This window comes from Hippopotamus amphibius, chromosome 8, assembly GCF_030028045.1.
Source record: "Hippopotamus amphibius kiboko isolate mHipAmp2 chromosome 8, mHipAmp2.hap2, whole genome shotgun sequence".
Classification (NCBI taxonomy): domain Eukaryota; kingdom Metazoa; phylum Chordata; class Mammalia; order Artiodactyla; family Hippopotamidae; genus Hippopotamus; species Hippopotamus amphibius.
In genome coordinates, this window is record NC_080193.1 from 78,031,223 (window position 1) to 78,049,431 (window position 18,209).

General features: G+C 38.6%; 1 protein-coding gene across 6 annotated transcripts in view; it reads right to left on the bottom strand.

The window, feature by feature from the left end:
- LOC130858737 (nuclear body protein SP140-like protein) overlaps positions 1-18,209 on the bottom strand; it is a 91,690-nt gene that overhangs the window by 23,701 nt on the left and 49,780 nt on the right. For 2 of the 6 annotated variants that reach the window (XM_057745686.1, XM_057745684.1), the window contains exons 7-11: positions 17,284-17,430; positions 16,449-16,532; positions 13,180-13,233; positions 12,480-12,563; positions 7,551-7,604 (exon numbers count right to left, since the gene is read on the bottom strand). In XM_057745686.1, the coding sequence (XP_057601669.1) occupies positions 7,551-7,604; positions 12,480-12,563; positions 13,180-13,233; positions 16,449-16,532; positions 17,284-17,430 (423 nt within the window). The remainder of the gene's footprint in view (positions 1-7,550; positions 7,605-12,479; positions 12,564-13,179; positions 13,234-16,448; positions 16,533-17,283; positions 17,431-18,209) is intronic. The other 4 variants (XM_057745689.1, XM_057745688.1, XM_057745685.1 and 1 more) reach the window with 3 other exon arrangements.

The following is an 18,209-nucleotide window of genomic DNA, read 5'->3' on the forward strand; positions in this document are numbered from 1 at the left end:
TAAGTTCTCTCTTGTCTGTTTCCCCTCATTCTGTTGAGAGATGTGTTCATCAGTCACAACAAACTTTTCTAATGCTTTCTCCCTTATCCCCACTCAGGGCTGGCTTGTCTCAGGCCACAAAGCTCTGTGTTGCATCCAAGTACCAGCTCTTTTTATTGCCAAAGGGCCTCAGGTGACAATAAGGCCAGGTTTGAACCAACAGAGAGTCGGAATTTTCCTCTTTATTTGAGGAAATTAGTGACTTTGGATGAAAACATGGAGTACAGGAAGCAGATTGCTATTTGTCACCCATAATCATCCCCTCTTTTCTTCCATAGGAATAGAGTTACAGCTGGACCCTTAGCTGCCTGTCTAAAGATTATATTTCTTGGCCTCACCTCACAGCTAGCTCTGGCCATGTGACTGTATCGGCCAATGGGATGTGAGCAAAAGACTCTGAGTCTTTCCATTAAAAGAAATATGTGAGGGACTTCCCTGGTGGTGCAGTGGTTACAAATTGCCTGCCAATGCAGGGATCGGATGGGTTCGATCCCTGGTCCAGGAAGATCCCACATGCCACGGAGTAACTAAGACCATGCACCACAACTACTGAGCCTGCTCTCTAGAGCCCACATGCTGCAACTACTGAAGCCCCCGTGCTCTAGGGCCCGTGCTCCTCAACGAGAGAAGCCACTGCAATGAGAAGCCCTTGCACTGCAATAAAGAGTAGCCCCCACTTGCCACAACTAGAGAAAGCCTGCGTGCAGCAATGAAGACCCACCACAGCTAAAAATAAATAAATAAATATAAAAAAGAAATACGTGAGTGCTATCTCTGTCAACAAAAGACTGTAAACAAATCATCTGAGTTCTTGAAAAAGAAAGCCAAAATAACAGAAGAAATAATCAAAGATAAGTTCAAATGTTTTTCTGAAATTATAAAAAAATTGAATATACGTATCATCAGTACATGTATTTTCACTCTGTAGCAGAGAAAATTGACTCCAGTCAACCTTGAAATATATTCCAGCAAACTTACGGGACTTTAAAGATAAAGAATTGAATGGGCAGCCTGGGCAAAAAGACCAAGTTATTTTTAAGGGAGAGGGATCTCATTGGCTGTAGAATTTTCCATGGCAACAATTAATGCCACAGAAAGTGGGGGAAAAAACTACAAGATACATCTAGAAGTAAAGAGTGCGCACATTATTTTCAGGTATAAACAATAAAAGCAAATACTTTTGAATAGGGAAATTCTGGAGATATTGTTCCCATGAGTACTTACTGAGAGAACTACTAGAGGATCTGCTTCAGCAAACTTTTGGTAAAAGGATTAGAATAAAAATGGAAATGAGGTGATAGACCAGAATGACAAAAGTATATGCCCTGACAATATAGAAATGATATAATAACAAAAAAAAATGGGACAAAGGGAGAAATATGGGTGGTAGAGAAAGATCATTTGTCTGTTTTATAGCTAGGAGTCAAAGGGTATTATTTGGATAAATAAAGGGTAAATACAAAGCACATTTAATAGCTGAGAGGTAAACATAATGGGAATATCATGGCCTAAACAGGAAGGAGACTGGACGGAGAAACAGGACATATGCTAATTTTATAAACCTCTTGGGTAGGAAATTAAAGGATTCTGTCTAAAGAGAGGACCAAAGCTATCATATAAAGGTAATTCTAAGAGTAATCACTATGGCAAAAGTATAAACCTTTGTATATATCAGAAGTATATACTCCTAACCAACGGGAATATGGGAAATGAGCAGGAGCTCAACCATTCATTTCTTTTAAAGGAAAGGCCCCAAAGGGGCTCACATTTCTTCTGCTCAGAATCCATGGTCACGTGGCAGGGCCAACTGCAGGGAAAGTTGGGAGGGTTAGTTTCAGCTAAGCAGTCACATGCCCAGCTGTAACCACTACAACAAAAATGCAAACCTTCCTAAGTATCACAAGTACACACTTGCACATAAATGCATTGAAGACAGAATGCAGTGTTGAAAATTTTAATATCCCAGACACTAGGACACGATGAATCAACAACATAAATTAATATGACAGAAACAAGTTCAAACATTTTGGTCCTAACAATAAAAGTAAATGGACTTAACTCACTTATTTAAATAAAATATTTTGAGGTTAAATTACAAAGTAGATCCCAACTTTTAACCATGTACAAAAGACTCCAGTAAAAACATATTTTTAAATGTTGAAAATAAATGTATAGACAAAGGTATATTCAGCATACATCAACAACAACAACAACAAAGTCAGGGAGTCATGATCTGAACATCAAAGAAAACGTTAATTCAGGCCAAAAAGTTTTAAGCAAGTAGAAATTACAGGAAATACCATGCGAGGTAAAAACACTCTACTAGTAGACAATTTTATTTTTATGTTCCTCAGTCCACAGGTGACCAAGTGGACAAGATGAGGAGCCTATGAAAAACCCAAGTTATATGTTTTAACAGGGTTGGTATTATTGATGCATACTCAACTCCATACCCAGAAAATAGAAACAGAGAATGTACATTTTCTCCCACCCTCTCTTAAGCAACACTCTTGGGTCAAAGAGTAAATATAAATCCAAATTGCAGGTTATCTGGCAAACAATAATAAAATGTTGCCTATGAGAACCTATGTAAAAAACTAATTCCAGGAAGAATGAAAATATGTACACATACAGCCAATCTTCATTATTCGCAGATTTCATATTTATGAAGTCACCCACTCCCTAAAATTTATTTGTAACTCCCAAATCAGTACTCATGGCACTTTCATGGTCATTCATGGTAATGTGCAGAGCAGTGAAAAATTTGAGTTGACGTACACACGAGTTCCCAGCTGAGGTTGAACAAGGCAATGCTCTGCCTCCTTGTTTCAGCTCATTCTGTAAACGTGTCCTTTTGCCATCTATTTAAGTCCATGTTTTTCTCATTTTTGTTGGTGATTTTGCTGCTTAAAATGGCCCCCAAGCCCAGTGCTGAAGTGCTGCCTAGTGTTGCTAAGACTATAATGTCCTCATGGAGAAAATCTGTGTGTTAGATGAGCACCCATCAGCAAGTGTTATAATGCTGTCAGATGTGAGTTCAACATTAATGAATCAACATATATGTTAAATTAGGTGTCTTTAAACAGAGCACTCATAAAGCAAGCGTATATATTTATTGGTTTACAGGAACAAAATCCTGTATTTCTCTTGGGAGAAAATGTACAATATTAGCTACTTCTGTGTTTGGGGTGACTTCATAGAACCTATATACCATGAAAAATGAGAATTGGCTGTATATGTATACACACACACACAATGTATTTTCAGAGTCCACCAACTTTTTCCATTTTTTATAAATTTCAGTTATTATACTTTTCAATCTCAGAATTTCTATTTGGATCTTTATATATATATATATCTTTATAGTTTTGAAACTTGATGAATGAATGTGGGGGGTGGTTAAGAAAAAGGGAGGAATCAAGTACATCTTCTACACTTTTGGCTCAAGCAACTGAGTAGAAATAGTGCCATTTACTGAGATAAGGGTGACTGGTGGTGGATGACAGGTTTGGGAGTGAAATAAAGGAATCTGTTTCATGTGTCAAATTTGAGACTCCAAGTGGAAGTTTGGAGTAAGAAGTTGACCTTATGACTTGGCAGGTCAATAGAGGGATTGAAGGAGGTGAAATATAATTGGCAGTTGTTAACATATTGATGGAATTTACAGCTACCAGACTGGATGAAGTTCCTAGGGATGAAATCTCTGGTACATGCCAACATGTAGATATCAGGAAGCCATGAAGGGACCATCACCACCAACAGCACCACCACTATCAACACCATCAGCAACATCACCAACAAATGATCAGGAAGGATCTACTAGCAAGTAGGAGACCATGATGCTCCAGAAGACAAGAGAGTGCATTAGGGTCTCCCAGCTTACTCACCTGATCACAGTGATGCCAAGGCCTGCCAGGTGTTAGGGGGCAAGAGGCAGCCAACAACCTCCCAGGCAGAAAGACCATGATCAGGCCACCCTCCGATAAGCTGCACCAGCTTCATCCTCTTGCCTGGAGAAACCAGCTTGCTAGGCTCAGATCCCGTCAGGTCTAAAGCCCAGGCTCCTGGGAAGAGGTCTGCCACCCCATCCACACTGCTCTCCACACTTGCTGCTTACCCCTGCCTCACCCGTGAGGTCAGCAGGCCGCTCATCTACGGTCAATCTGTACAGTCCCCTTGGGAGCATGCGTTGTAAAGGCAGCCTCACCCTCACAATGAGATCTACAGAGAATCCTCATCAGCCAGAAACATTGATTACTACACCACTATGTATGACAAAGAACTAAAAACAAAAAATCACCAACCTTCTAATTTGTGCTTTCCTGACATTTCTTTGTCCGTCCCTTTACTTTAACATCTTTTTTTTGGCTTTAAGTATGCAATCATATATTTGGATTAAACTTTCCACAAATGGGTAGAATTAATTTATCCATTTAAATTACTCATCCAACACATTCTTGGATGCATCAATATGCAGAAACTTAACTATTTGTAATGCAGAGTCTCTTCTCACCTGCCACACAGCAGGAGGAAGGATTTCCTGTGATGCTAGTACCTGTAACCTGGGGCAAGGACAGCTGGAGGAGGAAATCACTCCAAGTGTTTGGGGTATGACACTGGTCTAACCTTACAGAATTAGTCCTCAGTTTCATCATGGTGGAAAAATACAGAGGTTCCCACCTTACATTTAGCGTCTAGGGTAGCTAGATTGTGGGGTTGTGTCAACAAGCGTACGTGTCGCTGGGAACCATTGTTATGACCAGACCTTGGGCTATGTTGCAAATGAGACAGTTGACTCTCTGCCTCTGAGAGACACTCAGAGTTTTTTAAAAAGGGAAGCTCTGGGTTTGCTTATTTCTTCTGTGGAAGTTGGGGTCACTGTGAATTACCCTGCCATGTTCTATAGGACGAGCTATGGGAACGTCATCTGTAGGCAGCAGGGTTCTACCCAGTCTTCAGCATGAGCACAAGCTTGGCCAAATTCTTTCAAAATCTTGGCCTGTCTGCTGAAGCCTTCTATACCTCTTTTGTGGGGGATACCCCAAATCTGGTGTTTCCTTCCGTTATGCCAAATTTCCTTGCTATACCAGTAATAATGCTAAGTTTTGAAGTCTGTTTGTATGTCTTCACCCAAAATGGGTACCATGAAGGAAGACTGAGTTTTAGCAGCCATTACTATGGATGTGGTCTGATTTTCCAGGAAAGAGAAGTTGTAGAAGTGTTGACAGTGTGAAATGGGTAAATGGAGCTGTGAAAATTGAAGTGGGATGAAGCCCGTAAGGATGAGGTCTGGTAAACAGAGGTGTATAAAGAAGAGTCCTTAGTATTTGGAGATCAAAGAAAAACTGTAGAATGTGTTTTAATGATTCTGGGAATAATAATTAGCCTATAAGTAGTAATGCTTATTAAATATAAGATGTAGTTTAAAAAAAAGATATTGTAAACACCTTCACCTAAATACTGAACAAATCATTCACATTATGCATTTAGATGAAGACAAGAAAGGAAATTTGAAAATAAAAAGGGAAAGGGTCTCAAGTGATTCCGATTTAGCAACAAGATGGGAGGCTGTAGTAAGAAAATCTACATACATCTTATTTTACTGTTTTTAGGTAAAATACTTTCCAGGCCCTTTCTCTATTTCTGCCAACAAAATCCAGCTCTATGGACCGCTTTTCTTATAAGGCTAACTAATCAAATTCCAGAGACTAGATCTTAAAAATTAGGTCTTTATAACTAACAAAGGACTGCAGAAACAGAAGGAAGGAAAGTCCCCCCAACCCATAGCTGTGGAAGGAGAGAGAGCATTCTGTACCACAAAACTAACATAAAGAATTGATTTGACAGTATTAAATGGTGAAATTTCATAAAAAGATGAGTCTTGTAAAATAGGGAGACATGTCTGTTTGTAACCATTACCAATTTTTTCTGTTCTCTGTAATACAAACTTGTCCTTGAAAGAGTTATTTGAAGAGGTCTTTGTTTATACTCCCCCCATGAGAAATTATTGCCACTTGTTAAGAAGCTAGTTTCTTAAGAAACTTAATTGTCATCGATTGTCTTGATCATTCAGGGGCCTGGCCGTCATATTTTAAGTGACATCCAGATCCTTAAACTATACAGATGTTTGTAAGATTTTATACTGAATCAGAAAAAGATCCTTGGCATTCTGATTTCCTCATATGCAAATGGGTAATAAAATGATCATAGATTTCCTATTTAAATAAAGATTTTGAGAGTCTTGTCTCATTTAAATTTATTCCAGCTATTTTGTAATGGGAAAAAAAGATATTGATAGAGAGAAACAAATGGCTACAGCATACACATTTTGTAAAGTGTATGAAAATTCTTAGTGGAAGAAGATTAAATAAGATGTGAATAGATGGGTGTAAGTCTGTTCTCAAATTAATCTGCAAATTCAATGCATTTCTAATTAGAGGGTCTAAGGAACTTGGGAAGGGGATGGGGAGAATATTCTTGAGTTAATTTTAAAATTCACCCCCAATGAACCAACAGTCTAGTGCTACTTCCGTGCTCTCCTTTCTCTTCTGCTGTTTTCTTGTAAAAGAAAAACTAATATATAGACAAGCAAAGGCACTGTGTGATCAAAGTGGTGATTGCAATCATAATGTAGTAGTGTAAGGAATATTTTTAAAATTCTCACCTCACATATACACAAACAGGCAAAACTCATGGGGTTTTGGATATACATATTAAAATGATAAGGTACTTCAAATATTCTAGAATCAAATATAGAACAATATTTTAAAAATCTTTAGCTAGAAATGGTTGTTGTAAATATGATAGGAAACCAAAGAACTAGAGAGAAAAAAGCTAGCAAATTTGACTTCCTAAAATTTATAACTTCTCTAGGACAAAATATTCCATTAACAAACCTAAAAGAAAAACAACAAATGGGACAAAATGTTAGGAACATATAAAATCAAGATTTAATGTATATGTATATCATATAAAGATTTCTATATCCATTCATTATGGTAAGAAAAATACAAACACCACAACAGGAAACACTGACAGTACTCGATGAGAAAGAGTTCTACGAAGAAGAAAAACAAACGACCAATAACAAATAAAAAATACTCAACCACACTAAAAATGACAGTGCATGTTAAAGCATCCCTTAAAAAAGACTTTTTGTAGTTCAATTTAAAATGTTAAATACTTTAATTTTCTAGGTATGATGTAATAATTTTAAGAGGGAAAGATGCATAGAATTATCCTATTTAGATGAATAAAACTACATTGCAAAATGTGTTAACACACGCATAGAAAAATTCTGGAAAGATATGTATCAATGTTTATAAGAAACACTTTAAAATCAGAATAAAAAGCAATGTGAAGATATGAGCATCTTGAAAAAATAGTTACTATTTTTAAAAGGCATTAAATTTTTTGTCTTATTAAAGGTATAGAAAATAATAATAAACTTGAGCATTAAAAAATATTTGGTTTGTAACATGAAAATCGAGTAAATTCTTATGCATTCTTACTTCTTTTCCCACTGTGTTTTCCCAAAGTAGAATTGCTTCCAGTATCCATGGTATCTAGAAAGTAACAGGTGGTGGTCAGAACCTGTAAAATTTTTGAAACTGTAAAAAACTGTAAAACTTTGAAAAATCTCTTCACTACTTATGTGCATCAGTTTCCTCATTTATGAAACAGGGATAACAACAGTTACGCTGTTCAGGTTTTAAATTTCTTATGAAGATTAAATTAGATCTTATTTGCAAAAGCTAATGAGAAATCACTGGGTAAATTAGTAATATGCTAGAGGGCATCCTTCAAAACTATATGGTGAGTTTACAAATAGTTGTCTGAAGTCTTTCATTCTTGAGGTCTTTTATTCCTGACAGGGCAAAGTACCATTTACTTGTCTTTTGAGGCCTTTCCAAGGTTGTGACAAAGTGGCACTATTATCTACCAGCAGAAGACTTTTATTTCTTTGCTCTGTGATACTGCCATTTTTACCAGTGTATTTCAACTACATCATTCATGTATAATCAATAGGACCCATTCTATTAAACAGAATTCTTTTCTCCCTGCAGTTCCACAAACTGTCAGTTCAAGCAAATGCAGCGAATGGGATTCTGATGTGGATTGGATGCACTCCTTGTTAAAGTATGTTTAGAGTCAAGTGCATCAGGAACAAGAGCTCTGATTTCAGACTTCTGACATCCTGCAGCCCAGGCCCTGCGACCTTCACCTTCCATTACTGGCCCATCCCCTGTTGTGAGCTGCTAGAAGTTCTCCTTGAACACTGATCACCTACCACAGCTCCCCCAGGGGCTGTGGTGTTTGCTGAACCACCTCCACCCTGACCTCGGGTGGCCTTACCCATCACATCAATGCTTGGCTACTTTCCATCCTTGCTTCTTGGCTTCTTGGCACACTTTTTGAAAAACACATGACACAGGAACACTTCTCAAGTCCTTGGAGCTCTGCTTCTAAGTTATGATTTGTAAAGAATTTTCATTTGCACCCCTCCCCTCACTTCCGACCAGCCACCTTTCCTCGACTCCTACATCACAGGGTGGCTCTACCTCTGAGCTCGCTTTCTCTTTTGATGCTCTTCATTGTCCTTGTCCCTTCCTTTTTTTTTTTCTTTTTTGTTGGAATATAATTGCTTTACACTCGTCCCTTCCTTTTAATCTGCCTTTCTCTTTTTCTCTTTGCTCAAAATACGTATCTTTATTTTTCTATTTTTTCTTTGTATGCTTCTCCCATCCATTCATTGATGACATTTTTACATACATTTGTACTTACTTTTATGCGACATTATTCTTTCCCGGACATATGGTTTATTACATTTATACATATATACATAATCAATTATTAAAATAACTTTATAGATATTCTCATATAAATACTATAATAAATTAATTTTTGCCAAATTTCCAAATGTTGTAATACAGAAAGTGGATTTTTTTTTTCTATTCACTCAACACGTTTGCCGAGGATCTCTCACGTGCAGGTGCTGAGGTGAGCGGTGATGATGACTCAGGGCACAAGGCTACTGAAGAGTCAGTGCTTGTCAATCTTATGAGCAACATAAGAAGCGAATACACTGAAACATGGAGAATGTTAGGACACAGATAATACAGGATACTCTGGGGATGCAGAAGGCAGGAAGAACTAGCCAAGCTTGAGGCGAGGGACCTCTTCCAGAGGAAGTTTCCTGGAAGCAGGAGTTAAGCAGATTAGGGAGAAAGGTGACTAAGATGATAGTCTGAAATGGATGGAGAAGGATGTGCAAAGCTCTGGATTCAGCAAATGCAAGTAACCAAAAGGAGTTTAGCAAGTCTGAACACAGAGAGAGAATAAGAGGCAATGGTGAGGATGGAGAAAGAAGCAGGAGCCTCAGGTAGGCAGCTTTGGAGGTCACATGAAGAAGAATTCACTTATTTCTAAAGAAAATTAAAGGATATTTGGCTATTATATAGGAAAGCAGTATGAACATAATTGCATTTTTGAAAGATCAATTCAGCTAAATCACTTAGAATGTGTTTGGTGGGAACAATATTAGAAGGAGGACAAACAGGAGCCTGTAGACCTAGTTCAAGTGAGAAGTGGTATAGATATGGATGAAAGTGCTGGTGTGGAGATGGAAATAAATGGACAGGTTGGAGACATTTAAAAGGAATAATTGATGATAGATTTAGGATACAAATGGGGTACACCGGAGGAATAGATGCTGGTTTTAGGGGAAAAGATGATGTGTTGAGTTTTGAAAGTGTTGATTTTGAAGGTCTTTGAGAGACATCTAAGTGGAGAAGTCTAGAACCTTCAGGACCTTTGCCAGAGGTCTTTCTGACACTTGGATAACTGAGTTTGGAAGCTTAGAAGACAGAGCTGGGCTGGAAAAGTGTTTAGGAACCATTAGATTGTAGATAGTGATTGAAGCCATAAGAGTACATGAAATCTCTTTGGCGAGTCTCTTGTAATCTAAGTTACAGGAGCCACTTTGATACCTGGGGACACCTCACCCTGAAAACTCACTGCTACTGTGAACTACCTTGTGCCAGCGTTGCTTTTGTCTCATGGTCATCGCAGATCCCACAATTTCTCTCTCTCTTTTCTTTCTTTTATACTGCCCCCTTCTCTCTCTACCATTTTCCTCTCATCTTCTAACCCTTTATCTCTGTAGTTATCTCTGCACCTCATCTTTATTCCTCTCGATTGATTACTTCCTGTATGTATCTCATTCCATCTAGTTTTCTATGCTTCTGTTTCTGGATCTAGTTTTATTGTTGGAGTAATCCTCTTTACATTGTCACATCACTTCCTCTTTTCTCTTTGCTTTAGTTTGCTTCTCTTAATCTTATTTTGATCTTTTGGCTTTAAAAAAATTACAATCTTTGTGTTTATATTTTCTTCAACAATATTTGGCTTCATTTCACAGTTTACTTCTTTTATTGTCACCATTTGCCTGCTTTTTTTTTGACACTGACCACAGTATTGACCATTATGACTTCTGCCAGTTCTCTATAAGTTTCTACATCACAGGCCTCTCTGTCAGTCACAGACTGTATTATGATGTTTCTGATAAACTTCCTAGAGGTATCTTGAAAATTATCCATCTTCCTCTACAAAACTTCCCAATCTGGTGATATTTGGATCTCATGTCCACTTAGAATAACTTGACACTTACTCAGATATCTTTTAATTTGAAGAAACTTAGATATATTTTCAGCCTAACTTTTTCATTATTTCTCCTTACATTATCCACTTAGTGTCACCTCTCTCCGCCCAGAAGCTGAGCTCTTCTTTCTCTTTTGGCTCCTTCAAACCTGTTGAAAGCAGTCTAAATCCGTGCATAGGCCTGTCTGTATATGAGTATGTGTACTGGTGTGGGCCCATATGGCAATGTTTTGGAGGAGGGGTAGGTAAAGAAGGAAGAGCTTTTCCTCTGTGCAGACAGTAAAACAAAGATAACTGATAACTAGTGTCACAATTGGCTTTTCTATCTCATGCTAGTAGATTGCCATCTCTTCTGATGCTCTTCCTCTATTTATTCTTAGAGCTTTGAATCCACAGGACACTGAAGGGAAATAAGGAAACAGGCTATAGATGGGGGCCAGGAAACACACTTTGATGTGGTCATGCTGATCTATGTTTGCAGCTCAGATGGGCTCAGGAAAAATACATCTGCTCCAATGACTATACCTCATACCCAACAGAGATTTTCCTCTATCTCTTTCTATCTAGCTCCACACCTCATCCTCCTCCTTTTCTTCAATTTTCTGCCTGTTTCTCTTCTTTCACAATTTATCTCCATTGGTTTCCATAGTGTAGTGGGCAGCACGTTCACCTTACACAATTTATCTCCACTGCTTTGATTCTGTGAGCTTCTCTGTCCCTGATTTCTCTTGTCTTCTGTGTTGATTTCTCTTATTTCATCAGTTATACTCAATATCTTCTCCTTTTTATTTCTCTGTTCATCCTTTTTGGCCTTATCCTTCTAGGTGTTTTGTATGTCATACAACTGTTTCCATTCCTACCCTCTTTGTTCCTTTATGGTTTTTTCTTTTTGCCTCTCAATCTGGATATACATTTTAATATCCACAAGAATACTGGTGGTTATATATCCACCAACATATTTACCATATATATGTATATATATATTTGTGTATATGTATACACACACATATATAAATATATGTACTTATTGTTGTTAAATAAGTTTTCTTGCATCAGGCACTAATACGTTCCCCTGTGAATATGCCAGATCCCTCATATCTTCTCTTTGGACTCTGATCATGGAACACAGCTGTTATCTTCCTGCCTGTTACATAAAATAGTCATCTTTTTTTTTTACCCTTATACAATTTGTACATCTATTTCATCATCCCAAAACGGGGAAGCAATAGTTAGCCTGCCTAAGTCTTGACTTAAAGATTTTGTGATGACAGAGTAAGATCTTATTCGCCAAAGGAATTTAAAATATCACGGTACAATCCAATTACAATGTGATGAATATCTGTCACAAGCTATACTAAAGCTTGAGAATGGTTGATCTGAAGCTTTTATTTCTATCTACAATTACACAGCAGGACCAGTTGTCTTTTGAGGCTTTTACAATTACAAACGACATTAATGTCAGCCAGTATATCTCTATAGAGATCTAGGATCTTAGTGTCAGCAGGCATGACAGTAAGTGCTTCGAAACATACCATCATATTTCTGCTAAAATAGGAATATAAAATTACATACGTTTAGTGAATAGGAATTATTCTATCAAACATGAATGTATAATAATTTCCTGCCTTTTTCCATTTTCTAAAATCCAAAAGTAGTTCCCAGGATTAACTGGATACAAGGTAGTCAAGGTGCTCAGAATAAAACGCATCTGGAAACAGTAGCTTTTAATTCAGATTCCTGACATTCTGCAGGCCAAGGCTTGGCATCCTAATCTTCTTTACCTGACCCATTTTTTAGGGCTGGGCTAGATGTCTCCTGAGGCTCGTCTTCGTTACTCAGTTCTGAAGAGTCTCCACTGCTGATCCCTGCAGAAAGAAACAAAATTCCTTTACAATCTCATTCTGTGTCCTAGGACCAATACAACATGGAATTCTTTAAAAAGAAATCTGGAAAGGGGAAGCTTATGTAGAAGAGGTAGGAGTATTCCTTCCACCAGACCACCCTATGGCTCCATCTGACCTGCTGGTCAAGTTTGCTCCAGAACCATCCCCAAGGTTGGGATTGGGCACAACTTTGCCATGGAAGGCACTCCCTTTGGTCACTATTTTTTACCCTTTCCTCTTGTCTGCACATACTTCTGCTTCGACTCTGTTTCTTATCCAAGGGGGACCATGAAAGCAGCATTTTTGAGATATCGGAGCCTGCATCGGCTGGGCCCTCAATGAGCACCCCTCCACCCTGGGAACTACTTTATCCTTTTATGCGAGTGAAGAATAAACTTGTACTACACTTGTGACTCTGAACTTCTTGAGGCCTACATGTAACATCAATTAGCCCAACTCACCTAATTCAAAATGTTTAATGCGAATCATCTAAAATACCAACAAATTTATCGTTTTATTTTAAAGGATACAATCAAAAAGTTGAATGAAGCTTTTGTAGCAAAGATATTTGTTACAGCAGAGTTTTAATTGATCTTACGTCTTTTCCTATTGCTTATGCTGCAAACAGATGTGTTTTCAGTATCCCAAGGATCTAGGAAGGAAAGGAAAATACAATCAGTAATCTACAACTAAAAGAGTTATAAATCTTATGACTACCCACACTGTAGACAGGATTTGGACTATAAAGACACAATGGTGATCATTTCTGTCTCTTCCCATCTATAGGAAGTGACCACTACCAAATGGAGCAAAGACCTCCAATCCTTTAGCCCTAATTACAAAGTCAGAGAAGTTTTGAAAACCAATATTTTTTCATAGGTTTGTGACTAATTTGGCAATGAATCTGGACTTCAGCTGTCATGAGCCCAATAAAATATTTGTTACAGTTGATGTGAATTCACACAATTTGCTGCAGGAACACTAATATAGTCTATTTAAGAATGGAATTCTGTCCCAGACCCTATTGGAGTGTTTTATAACATACAGGATATACACCACTGGATATACACTGTTTTTCTAAAATAATAAAACATTATTTCACATCTAGCTTTAAAAGTTTTGAATAAAGTGTTATGAATGTTTGCTAAGAGTCCAGGTTGTTAGTTCTTCCTCTTCCAGTAATTATCCATATGTGATGTGTAAAAGATCCTTAAATGTTTATGTGTTGGAGTCTCCTCATCTGTGAAATGAGAGAAGAGCAATGTTCTGACCTACCTTTTAGGTTGTTGTAAACATAAAATGATGCCTTATTTGTGAAGATATTTTCGAACATCACTATACAGGCCAATGTCAGGTGATGCTGCATTCCTACCTGGCTCTGCCTTTTACTCTCCATGTGAATTTGTCAAAGACCCTCAGACATTACCAACTCTAGTTTCCTCTTCTGTAAACCTGGGATAACCTGGTTACCCTAACTCCCTGTTAAGATTTTTGTAAAAACGAAATGAAGCTTTGTTTACTAACCCCCTGTGAGAAATCACAGTGTAAGCCAATGATTTAACTACAATTGAGGTTTGACAGTATTTGGTCTAAAGCCATTTTTCCATCAATAATTTAATGGAAGCACAAATTATTCTGTGCAGACTTTCTAAGTTGGGGACTAATGACAATATTAATAACAAATAGAGGAACACTGTGCTCAGTATGCTCTATGGAGTAAAAGCATGCTGGAGAATAAGCACACTATTTCCACTCTTTAACATTAATAGATATGATAGTGTGTTATTAAAAGGTATAATTTTAATAGCATATTTTTGCTACATGTTCAATATATCATTTGATCGGGCTCATCCAGTTAAACAACAGTTTATATAAAATGCTTTCTTGTTTCCTTCCACTTCCCGACAGGGACGGAGAAGTTAAATGTGGAAAACGATATTCTAGAAGGAGTCAAATCAGGGCATATGGAGAATGCTCAGAAGAAGATTCAACAGGAAAAGAGAGCTCTGGATTTACGCTCGGGATATTGGCCATCCATGGCTCCCATCCTTATCTTCCTATGAGAGCCATCTGGGGTCGTGAGCAGGTAGCTTCTTGGGCCTCTCCTCCCTCACTTGACTCTAAAGAGTCAAGGTTATTGGCCACGGCACAAAGGAACAGGATTCTTGAGGGGTCTGGGTACGTGACCAAGGAACCCATTCAGCAGGAAATTCCCTCATAAGAAAACTTGCAAACGTCTTGAAAGACCATGTGAAGCATGGCCTGCAGCCAGGCCACCCTGGGCTGCCCTTCTCAGTCACCTGCCGTGTAGGTTAGTGATGCTCCACCCCCGTCCCCAGAGCAGAGACGAGTCAAATGCGAGGGGCAACTTTGCTCTGCTTGAACCTTACCAGCCTCCCCTTCTCTCTCTTCTGCTTCTGACCCCTTCTGTCTTTTCACACGTCCTTCATCTGCTGTGTCTCACGTAGGGTAACCTTGGAAACCTTGTGTTCAAGACTGTGAGCCTCCTCTCCTCACCTCCTCCCATCCCCTGCTAACCTGGTACCCTCTTGAACTATCTGCAAGCCTGGGAAATAATCTTCTCATGTGTCTGAGCCATAGATACGTTTTGGGACTATTTTCTAGAGCAGTCAGCCTACCTGACTAAGACAAAAGTAGAAGGTGGGCTCCCTAAAAACGGAAGCAAATTTTCATTTTACTTTGATAGATCTAGGGGAGCAATTAGATTGAATGTATTGTTCAAAATATTCATCCTTTGTAGCATCAAGATCAGGTAACATTTTTATTTCTTCTTAGGACTTTTCCTACTGTGTTTCCATGAATAGGTACATTTCTGATAACTTCTAGGTCTAGAAAGTAGAAAGGGAAAAAATCACCAATTTGTACACTACAGAGATACAGATCTTATGACAATTCAGGCACCCATAGGACCGAGGAACTAACATTTTGATAATCATTTCGAGTTTCAGTTTTACAAAGGAAATAATGCAGAATCCAGGATACTAGCCTTGTTATTCCCTTCAATCTCCTGTGAGACTTTGTAGTGACCTTGAAACATTTATGTGATTGTGTTTTCTCATTTAGAAACAAGGGTAGCAATGCCCATCCTGCTTGCCCGTTAAGGCTGTTGTAAGTTATTGTTTGCAAAGGTCATTTGAAAAATACTTTCTGAAGAATTCTGTCAAAAACAATCCTTTGGGTTTCAGAATGCAAAGTCTATTTCTGCTAACACTAGATAGCTGGATGAGTTATGACAATTCAAATTTATGATTAGATGATAATATGACCTTTCCAATAAAGGAATACAGCCTGCCCTTGAACAATACCGGTTTGAACTGCACAGGTCCACTTAAACTCAGATTTTTTTTCCATAGTAAATACTACAGCACTAAATGACCCACTGTTGGTAGAATTCATGGATGCAGACCTGTGTGTATGGAGGGCTGTCTATAGTTATAGACAGATTTTCAACTGCATTGGAGGTTGGTGCCCTTAACCCATGCATTACCAAGTATAATTTAGCTTTCTGTATTTGTAGAAATCACCATATAAATCCAACACTTTATAGGCATAGCAACTAGTAGTTTTAAACACACTCATTACTTTGCTCGCCTATTTCTACTATATAATCAATATATGGTACATATATCGATTAATGGGACCCATCTGTTAATAGGCCTCATCCTCAGATGTAGATTTCACATCTCCCTGCATTTCCCATAAAAGTCCAGTAAAATAAAGACAGACAATGGGATTCCAGGATAAACTGGATCCATGGTGCAGAAGGAGCTCAGAATAAGACGCTCAGGAAACAGTGGCTCTAGATCAGATTCCTGCAGCCCAGGCCTTACTCTCCCACTTCCTTACCAGATGCCCTTCTCAGTGCTGATGTGGAGGGTTCAGGGGATTTGTCTCCATCACTGGATTCTGCGGAGTCCTCGCTGCTGATCACTGCACAGAGGAGCAAAACCCCTTAGGATCTCAGGGTGGAGCCCACGCAGCAGGAAACCCCAGAATGAGCCCACTAGGGATACCTAGAAGCTAAGTTAACTCAGGGCGTCGTGGCCTGTGCTTGAATGTGTGTGACCTGCAGGTTTCTCCAGGTTCTGCACAGAAAGTGATGATATTCACACACAGAGGGCAGCTTTGCCCATCCTGCCAACACGCATCTTCCCCCACCCTCATTCTACCTTCTACCCCCACCCTCATTCTACCTCTTACCATCACCCTCAGTCTACCTCTGACTCCCTACTTCATTCTACCTCTTTCCTTCATTCTCATTTTACTTCTTCACTTTCCTCGTGGTTTGGCCCATTTTCCCTACTTATGCCCCTCTTTCTGGGGATGGTATCTGTTTACACCTCACTTTGTCTTCATGTGTTTCTTTTCCACCTCCTCTCATGAATATCTTGGCTCTCTGATTTTTTCCCCTTTTCTTTCTTTTACTCCCATACCTTCCTCTCTTGCTTTAGAAATAGTCTCTTGGACATCAATACATTTTATCTACCACTACTGTCTTTTGATATTTTTCCAGTTCCTGGGGAATGTCTTCTGCTAAACTCACCGCACAAGGCGCAGGTTCCCTCCCCTTCCTGCCTCTGTCCAAGGCCACCTGGACTGGCGGGATGGACCCTGATGACCTGCCCCAGCCTCTTGCCCTGTTCCTGGGATTCCTGCTCCACAAGCTTTCTGTCAGCCTTACCTATTATGTCAGATGCCTGGTTACGGCCCGTCCTTGTTTGGGTTTGCCGTTCAACTTCTGGGTTAAAAAATGGCTTTTCTTTCTTTATATCCACCAGAAGGACAGAACAGGAATTCATTTGAGATCCATGGTTGGGTAGCTTTGCTTCTGGATCAAATTGCAATGAATGAAGAATTTTAATTTGTCTCCCCCAAAGGCAGGGAGCGCTGCTCCTTAGCATGAACAGCCTTCTCCCCGTAACCTCACGGCAGGGGAAGGCTTCACCCCTTCTCCTTCCTGCTGCTCAACTCTGTCGCTTCCTTTGTGCCTCTCTCAACGCTAAGGTTTTTATTTTATCTTTGTTTTTACTTTCTTTTCATCTACTTTTCTCATCTTTTGATGATTAATTTTTTTGCTTTTCAAAAATAAAAATCATAATTGCAGTATAACCCATAGAAAAAAATGCATAAATCATAAACTTTGAATTATCAGAGAACAAGCATATCTGGGTAACCATCACTTTGGTCAAGTTAATAGGAGATTATTAACACTCCAGATACCTCTTAGTGATGTCCCCACTAACTGTCCCCACGTCTCTTGCTCGAGTTAACCACCATAGATGGTTTTAACACCACATGATTTGATACCATAGATGAATTATTTTGCCAGTTCAAAATTTGTGTAAATTTGTATAAGTGGAATCACTCACTCTTGCTCTCTCTTTCTCTGTCCCTCTGACTTTTCAGGAGTGGGGGTGGATTTGGCTTCTTTAATCAACATGTGTTTGATAGTCATTTGTATTCATTTTGTGTATTTATTTTCACTGCTATATAATATTCCATTATGGAAATTATCCATTAAAAAATAAAACCATAAAATATCCATTTTTGCTGGCTCAAGCTTTAGACTACTATGAATAATGCTATGATGAACATTCTTTTGTATAT